A 14,952-nucleotide genomic window follows, 5' to 3' on the forward strand; every position below is an offset into this window, starting at 1 on the left:
GCTGCGGTGAGGACACAGCCTCTAAACATGGGGCATCCTCTCTATCCGCTGAGCCACCAGGCACCCTGGTGTAAAGTCACTTTGAAGTCCGATTGGTCTTTAGAAATGTATTCTTTATCAAGTTTGACTGATTATTCACACACATAAAATTCCGATTTTCTCTGAAATACAGTTTGCAGCTGGTAGTTACATTTTAATTATCATTTATTACTTAACAGTTATTTTATTTGAGTGATTTTAGTTATTTATGATTAATATTTATTCAGTTGGTTGTATTTACTTGTGTATTTTTATTTATTATTGACTGCCTACCTCATTAACAAGAGGGCTGCTTTTAGTTTTAGATTTTACACCCTTTTATCGTAGTTCTAGGATGTACCGCGAAACAACGGGAGGGGCTAGTTTGACTTCTTTTTCAAGGTGGCGGATGGTTTGACTGCAGTATCCTGCACTGGGCGGTGTTTTAAGTGATGGAACAGATTTGTGGTGCTTCTGCCTTCAGCAAAATAAGAGCAAAACAGTCTGTTCCATATCTGCTCTCTTGAAACTGAAACACCTGCAGATGAAAGACCCGCTCTGGGATCTTCCTCCATTCTGAACTGATGTTAACTCAACTGATGTTAAACTGGTGGGCGTGGCTGATCAGTCTGGAGTGTGTGTGTGTGTGTATGTGTGTGTGAGAGACAGAGAGAGAGAGAGTCTACTGCATGTATGTCTATGCATAATTAATATACTAAAAAGCAAAAAAGCACATGGAATATCTCAATACAACAATTTGGTTGACTACCATATCCTACACAAAATAATATTTAACTACATTTGATATATTCGATACATCACATACCCCTAATGTAAGCTTATAATGAGCACCCTCGGACATAGTGTAAGAGCCCAAACCAGAGCCACCCCATAAAAAAAACACCAACTTCTCCTCAGTCTCCAGAGTCTTAATAATAAATTACATTTTTATATGTCCATGTTGAACAAGTGTTAAATATTTGATTTCTAGGTCATTAATCATTCTAATTTAATTAAATGGTTTCAAGACAGTAATTTAAGTATTCAAGTGGATGTGTGTGAGACGGAGTGAGTTTGGTTGGGTGTGTGTGTGTGTGTGTGTGTGTGTGCATCCTGATTACTGCAGAGGTATGTCCTCGGGCTACTCACCGCTCTCAGTGGACAGCTGGCTGTGGTATTCTGGAAACTGTGTTTCCACTGGAACGCTGATGGTGCGTCGCAGGAGATGGACCTTGCATGACGCAGCACGCCTCTCCTGCAAAAACAAGGAACGGATCTGCTGAGACAGAGAGAGAAAGGAGAGGACAGAGACAGAGAGCAAGAATTCAAGACAGATAAAAGGCTGAATGAATCCAACAAAAGGCACAGATATAAAGACACAGAGTAGATAGCGCACAGAGGAATGAATAAAAGCTAACAAGAAGAAAGATGGTGGCTGCTAGAAATGTACGAAATGCACATACAACAGTCACCGAGGCTCCTTATCTATGTTCTTGTGGTTATTCTGGTCACCATGTTCAATGCTGTGTTGGGTCAATGGCACACAATAGCTGCAGAGCTCCTGATAAATGAGGAGTTGTTGGTTGAAACAAAGCAGGCATTAGCAGCACATCAGTCTGTGTCAGCCCATATCTTCCTATAGCTTGCATACCAAATGTTTGGCTCCAAAAGATTAATCAGACAAAGGAAAAAGGATGGTGGGAAAGTGGTGACTGAAAGAAAATGGGAGAGGGCCTGATGTCCTCCAAAAGGAGTGATAATGGCTTATCGAACATCCTCACACCTCTCAGCTCAATGCGGCACTCTGTCTGTCTTGTTTTCTCTATCCCTCTGTTTCCGTGTCCGTCTGTTTATCTCGCTGTGTAACCTCTTTACTCGCCTCATGGGACTGTGGTTTAAGGACAGCCCTCACTGAAACCGACTGTGACGTAACAATGTCTGGTGGTCTGGGCTATAATGACACAGCAATATGAGCCGTTATTGAGTCCCAGTATTCACTGCAGCATTTCTGTCTGGGATATTTACAATAAAATATGTAAGGGCCAGTGTATATACTCTAAATTAGGATAACCACCATGTTATATGCCGTTTTGTACATTAGTCAAGTTGCATCTACAGTTTGTATCCAAACACCTCATCCGACAGCACAGAAGATGTATATAATCAGCACGTTTTCAAGGTGGGAACCCAAAATTAGTGTCACCAATTCAGTATCTGACCACATGTCTGCCCTTCCATTCCTGAGATATGATGTTAGATAACGGCCAGAAAATTGTTTTTGGGGAACATTATGATGTCAAAGCAAGTTGACCTTTCACCTTTTGGATATAAAATTTTATCCTATGAGACATTTAAATTTGAAATTTTAGCTGATAAATTCTTGAGATATGGCCACAGTGAGGTCATGGCAAACCTTGAACTTTGACCTTCGACCACCAAATTCAGCTTATTGCTAAGACGAAGAGGAAATATGTGTAAAATTGGAAGAAATTCCCTCAAGGTGTTCTTGAGATATCTCATAAAGTACGGGATGGAGGCAAGGTCACAATGACCTTGACCTATGACCACCGAAATCTAATCTGTTCATCCTTGAGTTCAACTGAATGTTTGTGCCAAATATGAAAAAATTCCAGAAAAAATTCCAGATACCCATTTTTAGTAAAATACTAAAAATGGGTATCTGCCCTCCAGAATACTGGTTTAAAACAGGGATTGGAGTATAATCTGTTACTTTATTATAATTATTTATCATTAAAAATCAATTAATTTGTAATACTCTAAGACTAAGTGATAGTTTGTCTGAGGGGTGTGCATTACGTACATTCAGATTCTAAAAATATTAATGGGGAAGAGGTAACACACCTAAAAAACATAAGATAAAGTAACAAACTAAAAGCTCAGAAAAGGTCAAATATTACACTACAATTGATGTGATGTGTTAAAAAAAAATAACTAATTTCCTTTGAAAGGTCTATCTGAGGAAAATATTGCAAGCAGGAAAGAGTGATGTATCTTTGCACTCTCTGCTTATTTAATTAAGGTAATTGCTTTTGCCATGGGGAGAAGCACTGAATTATTTACAACAGTTAGGCAAATGGCAAAGCCCACTTGCTTCACTTTTTGTATCCTCAATTCAGCAAGAATTTTTGGACTTCTGTCTCTAATCATGAGCCCCCTCTGCTGGCAGTCATGTGCACCTTCAGAAACGTAGAAAAGAGCAATAATGAGCTGCACTTGATCACTGATTTTACACACAGAGTGCTTCATCGGCCCCAGGAAAACTTGAAGGCTTCATGTAAAGCTGAAGGTGAAAATGAGAAAAGTCCAAACCCCGCTGGAATCACACCTTTTTTTCAGTTTTATTATCATCATATTGCAGCCCTCAAGAAACATGACACACTTTCTGAATGTTGAGATTTTTAGCCTTTCTCATGCTATTTTGCATTCACTGACTGAGTTCATTATTTGTGGTTCTCTTTGTGTTTTTAGAGGCATCGTTTTTCTTATGATTAGGGAAACGTCACGTTAGCTGTACAAATAGCTAAGAGCCTAATCACCATTACCATACAAGGCCACAAACATTTATTATATAAGCAATCTATTACAAATGACAATATCAGCATCAGCTGTTCACAATGAGGCTGTGCTTAAACTCAGTGTTTTTCATAATGTGTCAGAGCACAAGAGGAGCATAAGTGTAAGGAAAAGAAACAGAGACGGGCAGTTAAACAACCCTATAATGACCTGTTTATGTGTTTTATTATGTTGTCTTCTGTGTCTGGTGGGCCGAAGACAAATTTCCACCCTGGTGGACAATAAAGATCCATTCTACTCTACTACATTTTTCTGTTGTATCGTCACACAAATGCCAAGTGTTTATTTTTTATTTTACAAATTATCAATATTACAAATACAAATGAATACTTTTGATGGCTTACGAGAATAATATAATTTGTTGCTTTATCAATTTACTACTGACTGACTTTTGCTGATTGACTGAAGTGAGATAAACAGAAAGAAAACTTTATGTTATTAGATTAAACTACAAAGTATTTCTTTGGGGACATAATTTACAGTTGAGAAAGGGTAGTAAATCACAATATATTTCATAGCAATACTCAGCATATCAGGACACATTTAAAATCACAATATTTCACGTGACTTAAGTATTGTGATAATATTGTATCATGGTGCCTCGGGTGATTCCCATCCCTACTGCGTTTTTATTTTTGCTCAGTGTATTATTAAATGATTCATTTTTCAGAAAATCTAAATGTGTGGTATTTATGCCTATTCCTGTTCATACATTAATTTATTTTGCCACTACAAAAAGTTCACTGTGCTTTGAAATAAATGCATCTCACACATAAAAGCCAGCGGGGAAGTTCAAATTCTGCTCATTTTAATTTTGTGCCTGAATGTGAATTATTTACGTGGCTTTCAAAAAGGCACTGCTGTTTTCTTACACATGTTGCATTATGTATGTTTTATTATTATGTATGTTTGGAGAAATATTGCATCACATGCACAGCAATAACAAATGGGTATTCTTCACAGGATGCTTTATTGACGATGCCGCACTTACATAGATAATGATTCAGATCGGGACTTTAGCACCTTTATCCCACCTTTATCTGGAGCAAGCCATTATAGAACTGCATCATCTTTTTGACCTGCAGTTTGCTGACATCACATGAATCCAGCAGTGTTACGGATGACCTTTCAGTCTGGGGCTCGAGATGGATGCATTTAAAAGCTGTTGTTCTTCGCAGCCGTGGAACAAAAAGGCGCTGGAGCGGGCAGGCTGCCAATGGATCGATCCAAATAATTCCTCCCTGTAATTATTGCTCCATTTCAGCACGGCATACCGTACGCATTACAAAGAAAGCTGTAGCCACACTTTTCTCCCCAGTTCCAGCAGTCGTGTTGGTATGTGGGTTTGGCAAGTCCAATAACTATGCCTTGTGTTCTCGCACAAGATGCCATATTCCCTCAGAGGGGCAGTTCTGTCCCCGTTGCTGTGCTGAGAAGACAGTTTGAGAAATTCCCCAAGGCGGCTATGATTTAATTTGCTGCTGATGCTTCTCGGATAGTGGCATTGGTTAAAAAATATTACTTTTGCAATGAAATGTTAAATAATTTTGTGCCATTTATGTGCGCTTGCAGTTGGCCAGCCACAGACACTAACATGCATGAGTTATTGGCACCCACAACAGGAGGGAGACACAGGAGAAACTTTCAGGTTAAAGTTTGGAAGTCGTGCAGGGATTACACAGGGTCACAAAACTAGTTATAAGTTGTCCCTGTGAACCAACATATAAATATGTCAGTCAAGAACAAATCTGTATGAGGGAACTTTTTCAACAATACATTTTCTTCTTTTTTTGTATAACAGACAAGGTATAGTAAATCCCAAGTAAATCAGGTATTTGTACAACACAAGTAAATCAAATACCTCATAATACAGCCCTCATCAAAAATTACAGTTTTTCACTCTAATCTGTCACTATTCAGCACATGGCCACACAAAACTGTGAATATATAACTTTGGGAAATAATGCTGCACAGCTAGTAATAATGTCTGTCACAGCGTTTTATTTCCACTTGTGGGTGACAAAGTGGGCAATCATCAAAGGCTACATGTAGTAGCTTTGAGCAGAAATACAGCTCGGCCACACAGTGGTGCAACCTGCTACCATAACAAACCTACACTTTCTGTCTGTTGCGTTGCACATCCTCTAGGTTCTGCACTGTAAAATCAACTTTCTGTTTTACATAATTGAGGAAGTTTGTTTTATGCAAAGATTATGCTATTAATCCATTGCTTTGAACAGGGGATTAAACTTTTTTTGTTTTACCATTAATTTCATTGTTTTTATTTTGTTCATTCAGACATTATTGCATACATTTGCCACAATGCAATATACCAAGATCAGTAAACATTGGGATGTTGAGTTTACTTACATTGCCCAATCCTTGTAATAACTCAGTTTTGAAAAGACACCTAACAAGCTCACTGGAAATATCTGTGTAGGTGTTGGGTATGAGGGAGATTTCAAAATGAGCTCACACCAAACTATTAAACAAGAACAGGGCATTGCAAACTGAACAATGTAATTTGGATAACCCTGGCAACTCCTGATTTGTTCCAAGTCAAAGAGCCAGACTCAGCTTGCTTTGCATAACATGGATACTGGTGGTCTTTTAAATGCAGAATGAATTCTCAGCAAAAAAACAAAACAAAAAAAAAAAAATCAGCATTCAGTCTGAAGCTTGTGTTTCTCCATATGTACTTATTATTAAAACAGCCTAACTGATACTGTATTTTCAAGGCCTTTTCTCATATTGGTATGATTACCTGAACACCATTAAGGGTTCAATGGGTAACTTGTAACTTTACTTTTTTCGTTATATTTGCAGAAACTGTACCTTTATCCTGATAGTAATGCATGATACAGATAACCTGATAAAAAAATAATTGTCCTCTGATCCTCCTAATCACATTTTCAGGAACTGCACCTGCGCCAGGAGGAGTCTGTAACACAGTGTCAATCACTACTCCTGCACATGCTGCGCTGCCAGCAGCAGCATACACAGCAAAGACAAGTAAACAAGGTTGTTTTCACTTTCACCTTCACAGAGGTCTCCTGTTTACTTCTGTTGTTTTTGCCATGTATGGTGCTGTGGGCAAAGAAGGGATGGGCACTGCTGATGTTTGTTTCTCAGCTACTGTGTTTGCAAAGCTTCTTCCTGAAGCTGAAGACATTCAGCTCCAGTGAGAGCACCAACAGTTACTGACATGACTGACACTGCCTTAGAGATCCTATAGGTTGTTTTTGTTCAGACGTGTTGTGTTTTTGCAAAAGCCATTAGAAGCACTAGGAGGAGCCAGAGGAACTTCAGTTTTTCACAGATAATCTGTCTCATGTACTACTGTTAGGATATTGTGACAGTTTCAGCAAATACGACCAACAGTTTGTTTTGCAAAAGTTACCTGCTGTAGCTTAAGTCCCGAGCCTGGGCACTGGATATCTTTGGACTGCTTTTCATTTCAAGCAGTTTCATAGAGTTTTGCTTAACTTTAGCCTAGCTCTTATGACTCAGTGGACTATACAAATAAACTGTGACACATAATAATATTCCTGTGAATTTAAGTTTTAGAAAATATATAGCTTTGTGGAGTGGATTGAGAGGAGCTAAAAAGCTGAGGCAAAAAAAATTGAAATTGACAAGGACAAAAAAAAAAAAAGTAGAGCATGAACAGACGAGAATAACAATGGTGACACAGAGGGACATGACAGACAAGAGATAGTACTGTCTGCTCTCACCACCTCCTCCTCATTCAGAAGCAGCATCTGACAGTCACCAACCACGCAGTACTTTGGGTTCCACGCAGTTTGCTCCTCATAGGAGTGACCACGCGTCATCCAATGTCTCGACGGACACCGCACATCTAGAAAAGAAAATCACAATAGAAATATATCAGTTGTGAAGGTTGAGAAAAGACGAAAGGCGCCCAGGAAAAAACTTAAAAATGTGTTTTTTCACTTGATAATTGAGTGTTATATCACAGTTTCAATAGTAATATTCTTAAAAAACTCTAGGACGAGGGATGAAAGGCAGAAGAGAGCGGACAATTAAGATTCTTGTTTATGTGAAGAGAGAAGTGCTTTTCAGCTAGTGCAAACAACTGTTTTGCTCGGTGAACACAACTCTTTTCTTTAATTAGAAATGTGACTGAGGTAATGACTACCGCACGCTCTCCACTTTTTTTCACTTCAATCATTCTGCGGGTGTCAGGTGAAGAGAGGATAAATATAAAACAAGCGAGACACATAAATTGGATTTCGCTGCATCTCCAGTGATGAGGTGACATAAATCTCAGAAAAGCAATACATATGCTTTTACACACGGGAAATGCAATCCATCAATTCTCACACATGGGTTACTGTTACAGAGACACTGTGACTACATCAATCAACGCTGAGCGTAATCCGAGAGTTTCATTACAGATCTGCTTTCAGAAACAAAACCTTATCAGCATCTCTGCTACTCTCTCTTTACGCTGCGTAGAGGAAAAACAAAACAAAATATATATATTACTGATGAAAAACATGTTAACATCCACTGCAATATTTCTGGGAGGATCACCTGTTGGTGCAGCTCTTGTGAGCTTTGTTGTGTGCGTCAGCTAGAGCCTAATGAGTGGCGTATGTGGGTCAGAGTGTGCCGTTTTGATGGTACAGTGAACTGACGCTCCTGTTGTTAAGATGGTAAGTTCATGCTGAGAGGCACCCCTGCATGGTGCTTCAATGTGTTTCGTCATACGATACAAACACAACATGGAAAGTACAGCCCATTTTACACTGCCTGTTCAAGGTGGGAATATTGCGCCGTTATGCCACCTCGCCCTTCTATATAAAAGGTATGATCACGTAATGGAGGGGACAGAGTTGTCTTTTGAGTCAGCAAGGGAGGTAGTAATAGTGCTCAAACTGTGTCCCTTTCACAGAGATCACACTATAGGGCCGCCACTAAGTCCCTTCAACGTCCCGCCTTTGCATTTTAACACAGATTTTAAAAAAATAACGGCAGCATCATTCACTCCAGAGTATTATTGCATGCCAGCATTACAGAATCAAGAGGGGCATGTCAGGCGTGATGTGTAACACAACAGTGTTGGCCTCTACGTGTGACATAAAACAAATGCGTTGTCAGCGCTTTATAAACAATAACAATGGAATAACATGGCAATAACAGTAATTTACCTTTTCTGTTATATGGTGGCTGATCTCAACTTCTGCTGAGAGAAAAAGGCACTCCTGAATCTAATTGTTTTCCCAAGTCGCAGACATTTATATTCTACTTCTTTGAGTTAGCTGCTAACTGCTAACAGATACTTTAATTTCCTGTGTTGGTTCGCACACATAACACGTTGTCAAAACATCACACCTGTGCCACCCATGACCCCTGCCGGCTGTCCTGTTTATACAAACATCGTTTTGGCGTTTTTACAACCTCCCTTGGCGGCTTAAAGGTGAGACCACACTGTCCACCGTTTTCTGGGATTGTACCTTCTATACACAATGTCGAGGCTGCACAAGAGTGCAATATTCCCACCCACAACAGCCAGTGTGAGAAGTGCTTACATGAAAGGGACAGCCAGCAGGGTTATGGGCAGTACTGCTGTGACATTTTGACACCATGTTGTGTGTGTCAATCGTGGGAGATTTAAAAAGCAGCTTCTTTGAGTTAGCAGCCAACTGAAAGACGAGGAACAGCAGCTGTAAATGTCAACAACTTGGGAAAACAATGTGGACTGGGAGCCCCTTCCCTCGGAGAAGAAGACGAGATAAGCTGTCATATAACAGAGATAATTAAAGGACTGCTGTTATTGTTAAGAAAAGGCTGCCGACGCGTATGTTACATGCCACACTAGAGGCAGAATAATGTGTTTAACATCACGCCTCTTTTACTTCTGGAATGCCAGCATGCTGTCTATAATTACACACTGGAGCAGCATGAAAATGCAAAGGAGGCATAACTTAGGGACTTCCTGGCAGCTCTATAGCATGATGTCTGTGTAAAAAATGACTTATGTTTATAGCCATACTTGATAAAAAAGCAACTGAGGAAGCACCAAAATATTGGGTGTACATTAAGAGATAATTCACAGAGAAAATGTATTTTATACAGTTCACTATAAAGTGTTTGTGCTTCTGGTAGCAACTTTGAAACAGGAGGTTTTCATCTCTGTTGTGCTTGGAAATGTAAAATTGGGAATACAGAATATAAAACTATCAGTGCACTTTCAGAGTCGTCTCAGTCACAGTGAATATTCAGTGTAATGAGACACATATTATTCATGCACTGCACAAAGAATTTGCGCAATGTATTTTTAAAGGATCTCATTTACAAGATTGTAGAATCAGGAGCTCCTGTGCACTGGACATGAGTGTGCCAAATGTACTCAATGCACACAGAAAGTTTAGCAACACCATACCCCTGTCAGCTGTGTTTCTTTGATCATTTTGTCTTATTGACTTAGCTTCACATCCCAGGTAGCCTCATCACCGAGCCATTAGACTACGTCACGAGTGCACAGAGACATTAATGCACAAACACACACACAGAGGTGCAGCGACTGCGTACTCCATCCATCTGATCAGCTTACAGTCACGCTGTGGATGGGAGCGGGTCAAGCACACACAGTTTTCCATTTAGCAGAGACAGCTTTTTCATCCCCGTGTTGATTAAATTACGCAATACAGAACAAGTTCCACAAGCCTTAGAATTATGAGACCGAGTTAGGTAAGAGACATGTAGGCAAGGAGGATGGACTGACAGTTTTTCTTGGAGTGTGCAGCCTCATTTTCTTTAATAAAGCAACAGTGCTGCTTCACAGATGAGCTCTGAGTCTTGTACTGTCATGCTGTAAATCTCTTAACCAACAAAGCTGTTCAGCACAATAGAAAGGAGGGACAAAAATAAAAGGCACAAAATCACAAGCAAGACCACTGCCATACATAAAAACAACTCGTGTTTAGCCACCCACTACATTTCTCCAGCAGCTCTCTGACAGAACTCATTGACTCAGACTGACCCAAGGACAACTCGCTGATGTGATATAAATAATGGATTTTTTTCATAGCTTTCTGATTTATCGATCAGGATTATGACAGGTTTACGCTCTGTAGGATGTTGATATTTCGCAGGCGCTGCTGTCTGAGGTAGTAGGTGAATAACATATACAAGCTGCATTTTCCCGCACAGCGACATACTGCAGTTGTTTTCCTCACTGTGATCAAAACTAATTCAATCAGAAATTAGCAAGGTCAACCAGCTGCTGGCTACCTAACATAATAAGGATAATTCTAATTTGATAAGGGACTGTTAGTTATTTATGAGAGGGGAAGGGATGGTACAAAAAGGGGGAGGCATGTCAAATATTTTTTAGGCACTGAGGAGAGACTTTTGTTTTTTTTATTCTGGTTTACGGGATGAGCATGCAACCTCAAATGACTGTAATTTGTTTTTATTTATTTATTTATTTGTCTTTATTTATGTTTATTCTAAAACAACAACTAACTAAAAAGCATGCACAACAGCAGTGAAAAACCAATACTTTTTAAAACTCCAGGATTTAGGCTTTAACTTTTTTCTTTCACACATAAAGAGTGTTTTTTTTTTTTTTGTTTGTTTGTTTGTTTTTTAATCTAACAAGTAATTCATGGTTGAGAGAGGAACATGCAGTTTTCACAAAGTCACTCAGGAAGGCTTTGGGGAGGGTGACTTACTTTACAGTCAATTTCTATGACTGACTAATCTTTAGCCCTTTCGCAAAATATTTGTGAATAATCTTTTTCTTTTTTGTTAGACTGTGACAGAAATTGTTTCAAATCCAAGGAAAATACATAGCATAATTTCACAGGATTTTTCTCTTTTTTGCTATAGCTTTACATAGCATCTTATTTTATTTGTTTGAAAGTGTTAAAGTACCACATGTCATATTAGAGTAGAATTTTAAATACATCGCCTATAATTAGAAAGAGAGGTTCAAATTATAATGATGGCCACACTGGGTAAAGAAAGGACTACTTGTGTGTCATGTGACATCCAGTTTATCCATTTACTGTGGTCTTTTAACAACACCTCGTCCATCTAAAACACATCTATATGCCAAGCATGATGTTACACAAGCTGAATGATGATGGGCTGCAGCTGTTATGTGGTTTTTGGTAGCTGCAAACACTGGAAATGGATATATGAATACAGTCATAGCATCTCTCCACTCTCCTGATCGTGCTGTTGCTCCTTCAAAGGTAGCCATGGAAAGAGCATTAGCAATATTTTTCTTAAGTAAAAGTACTGTTAGTTGCGTAAAACGTACTTACATAAAAGTAACTATGGTAATTATAAAAAAGGATGTTGATGATGATGTTACATGACAGTCCTATTTAATCAAGAACACAATTAGGCAACACAATAAAGTGCATTAACATGTCCATATATAACACGCTATAGAGCCCCTATGTGCAAACCAACAATGTAGCGCTTTTATTTGCAGCCTGTGCATGCAACTGATGATCAATTACATAACAGCTTTCCTCAGCCTTCCTTAGAATAACCAGAAAAGAGGACACAGCTCAGACAATACAACGAAAATAACCGAGCTGTGGAAATTATTGAGGCTGCAGGAGCTGAACATGCCACTTCTTCATTAACAGTATGGTGAAACATCACCAAAGCTCACAACATGGACATGTAAGCTAGCCTAACACAAACTCTGCGGCTGCAGCCAAACAAACGAGAAGGAGAGCTGCACAGTTTTGGACATGTAGTGCACACACGGTTGTGAGTCAGATTGTTTTACTCACCTGTCTGAACCACATGCTGTGAGCTTTGAGCACCATGAAGTCCTCCACAATCTGCTCCAGATACAACTTCTCGGTTTGGTTACCGTCAAAGCATACTATTGTCCACTTAGCCTCTCTGTCCCACTGCGCTCCACAAAGTTTTGAGACATTTTGAGCTTTAGGAAGCACTGCAGTCACACACTCGACCGTCAAAAATAGCAGAAAGACCTCACACACCGCCCATAAGGTAAAAGTTTCAAGATAAAAACAAAAATCACGCTGCAGTGTCCACCGTACATTAGCATTTAGCAGGCTAACTAGACAGCCGAGCACCTGTTGGTCGCGCGACTCAACGTGTGTTTGATTGACGTGTGTCACTTAGCGTGCTGAGTGGGTGGGGATTAACCCTTAGTGCTCAGCCAGTGAGCTTTAAACACATGGAGCTCTGACCTCTTGAGGCCACGGACACACCAGCAACTTCTTTTCTGCTAAATACAGCTTCTGTTTTCACTCCTTTCTATCTCTCCGTTCTCACAATTTATTATGATTTCATATGACTTTTGTTTCAACTCTGTTAGGAATGATTCGCAAAATGTAACCAGCAAAGTAGGCTATAATACTCCAAAAATACTGATATAGTGAGAGTTGATGTAATTTTTTAGTGCCACCACTGGTAAACAGTAATAATAACAAACACCATAATGCAATCTACATAACTAACATTAGTTAATACTGTAATACTAAAATTTGTAATAGAATAATAATAAAGATAGAAGAGCAGAATCACGCAACCATTTCTGCACATAGTACAGTTAAATGTCTTAATGCCCATGGTGCCACAGGGACAGTCGTATGATTATTTGACATTGTCACGGCAAAAAAAACACAGGTGCAACTTATACCAGTAACAAGGTCTTCTTTTCAAATTAAGTGTCCCAGTGACTGTGAGTCATGTCAGTGAGTAAGCATACACAATACAAGGGCCCTTCTTTATGCTATAAAAAACATTTTTGCTTTTCATCCTGTGACAAATTTTAAAAAAAAAAGTCTACCACAGGCAGAGATGCTTATTGAAGCCTCCCAAAACTGTCAGTTGTGATTTTTTTTCCTTTTGTTTCTAGTAACCAGAAAGGTATGCTTGTTTCATTGTGCTGACAGTTACACTTAATGCATGTATGCTAGTATGCAATGTAAAAAATTGCAATGCATGTTGCAATGTCTTTAGGCCATTTTTGTCATGTTTAAAATTGCAAAAATAGTTGCTGTTTTCTTGAACTCAGAGTCTATTATTATGAGCATTATGACCAGTGAATTTGAATCTATTTGTGATAGTTGGGGGGATGGGGCGTGCAACAGTTGATTGCCGACAATCAGTTGCTGCCATTCAACACATTGAGCTTGTAGTAGCGGCAAACGTCATCAAGCTGTTAAACGGTCCCAACAATCTCACACAGACAATGTAGCAGCTTGACTCTGTCATTAAAGGCGTTAATAAACGTTGGGTAACATTAGCTGTGTGATGCCAGCAGTTGCCCCTGTCAATGTGCATGTGTGACTCTGTACCACCTCTGCAGCACCAGTCTCATAATAAAAAGGAGAGTAGTAGGAGAGAGGGGTAGGATTAAGTGGATCAATATGTAGATTGTATTCCATTTCTGACAATATGCCTTTAAATCCTACAAACTGGACCTCTGGGCCTGTTTGTGGCAAGATGTGGGACCCCGGATTTCAAAAAGATGAAGTTTGTATCGCTAAGATAGCTACAGAAAGGATAACAAGGGTGGTGCACAACAGTAGAAATGGCCACTGTTCAGGTCTAGACATGCATTAACGTTTTCCATTACTGTGCCCAGCTAATAGACCACTGATTTAATTAAAATACAGTGTATCTCGTGGATGAAAAATCTCTTGCAGATTATAACAAAATCCCCTTCACTGTCCCTTTCACTTTTCACTCTACATGTTTGTCATGAGAAAATACCACATAAACATTTGGTTTTGCCAAGCGTTTCTATCTTGAAGCAGCAAGATCCTTTTGTTAATCACATAAGAGGGCATTATTAGGCTACACATTAGTCAGCTCTCTTTGTTTGTTACCTTGGATTGTAGGGAAGTTATGTAATTAAGCACATTTTAATGAGGCCCAAATGAATGGCAGGGGAGAGAGACGACAGATCATGCACTCACTGGGCTTATGCGTGCGTGCGTGCACCAATGTGTGTGTCCATGAAATCAGAGTGTCATGGATAAGTGTGTCTCACTCTGTGTGTAGAAGATAAGCAGTGTTCCCATCAGATAACAGCTAGATGCTCTAATCTAACCCACATGACAAGCATGGCCACAGTGTGTTTGCATGTACTTATAGCCATGCTGTGCTGCTCCCTCCTGTGTTTAACATATGAGTGGCTGAGTGAGATCAATAGCTGCACAATATTAGCATTTCATCCCCCTTCCTGCATCGATAGCTGGGCTCTGCAATATGACAATAAACCCTGGCTTTCACCAGTTGCAACCGAGTCTTTCTGTCAAGTATTGATAGAACAAATACAAAAAAGTCCCTAATGGTATTAGATCAATA

At 39.4% G+C, this 14,952-nt stretch overlaps 1 protein-coding gene across 5 annotated transcripts in view; it reads right to left on the reverse strand.

Moving 5' to 3' along the window:
• dab2ipb (DAB2 interacting protein b) overlaps nucleotides 1-14,952 on the reverse strand; it is a 220,884-nt gene that overhangs the window by 191,252 nt on the left and 14,680 nt on the right. For 3 of the 5 annotated variants that reach the window (XM_088070741.1, XM_088070740.1, XM_088070743.1), the window contains 2 exons: nucleotides 7,347-7,471; nucleotides 1,168-1,294 (listed from right to left, as the gene is read on the reverse strand). In XM_088070741.1, the coding sequence (XP_087926867.1) occupies nucleotides 1,168-1,294; nucleotides 7,347-7,471 (252 nt within the window). Of the gene's footprint in view, nucleotides 1-1,167; nucleotides 1,295-7,346; nucleotides 7,472-12,395; nucleotides 12,718-14,952 lie in introns of those variants that run through there. The other 2 variants (XM_088070742.1, XM_042508786.2) reach the window with 2 other exon arrangements.

The sequence above is a fragment of the Plectropomus leopardus genome, chromosome 20 (assembly GCF_026936395.1).
Source record: "Plectropomus leopardus strain MGB_pleo_1.0 chromosome 20, ASM2693639v1, whole genome shotgun sequence".
NCBI classification, from domain to species: domain Eukaryota; kingdom Metazoa; phylum Chordata; class Actinopteri; order Perciformes; family Serranidae; genus Plectropomus; species Plectropomus leopardus.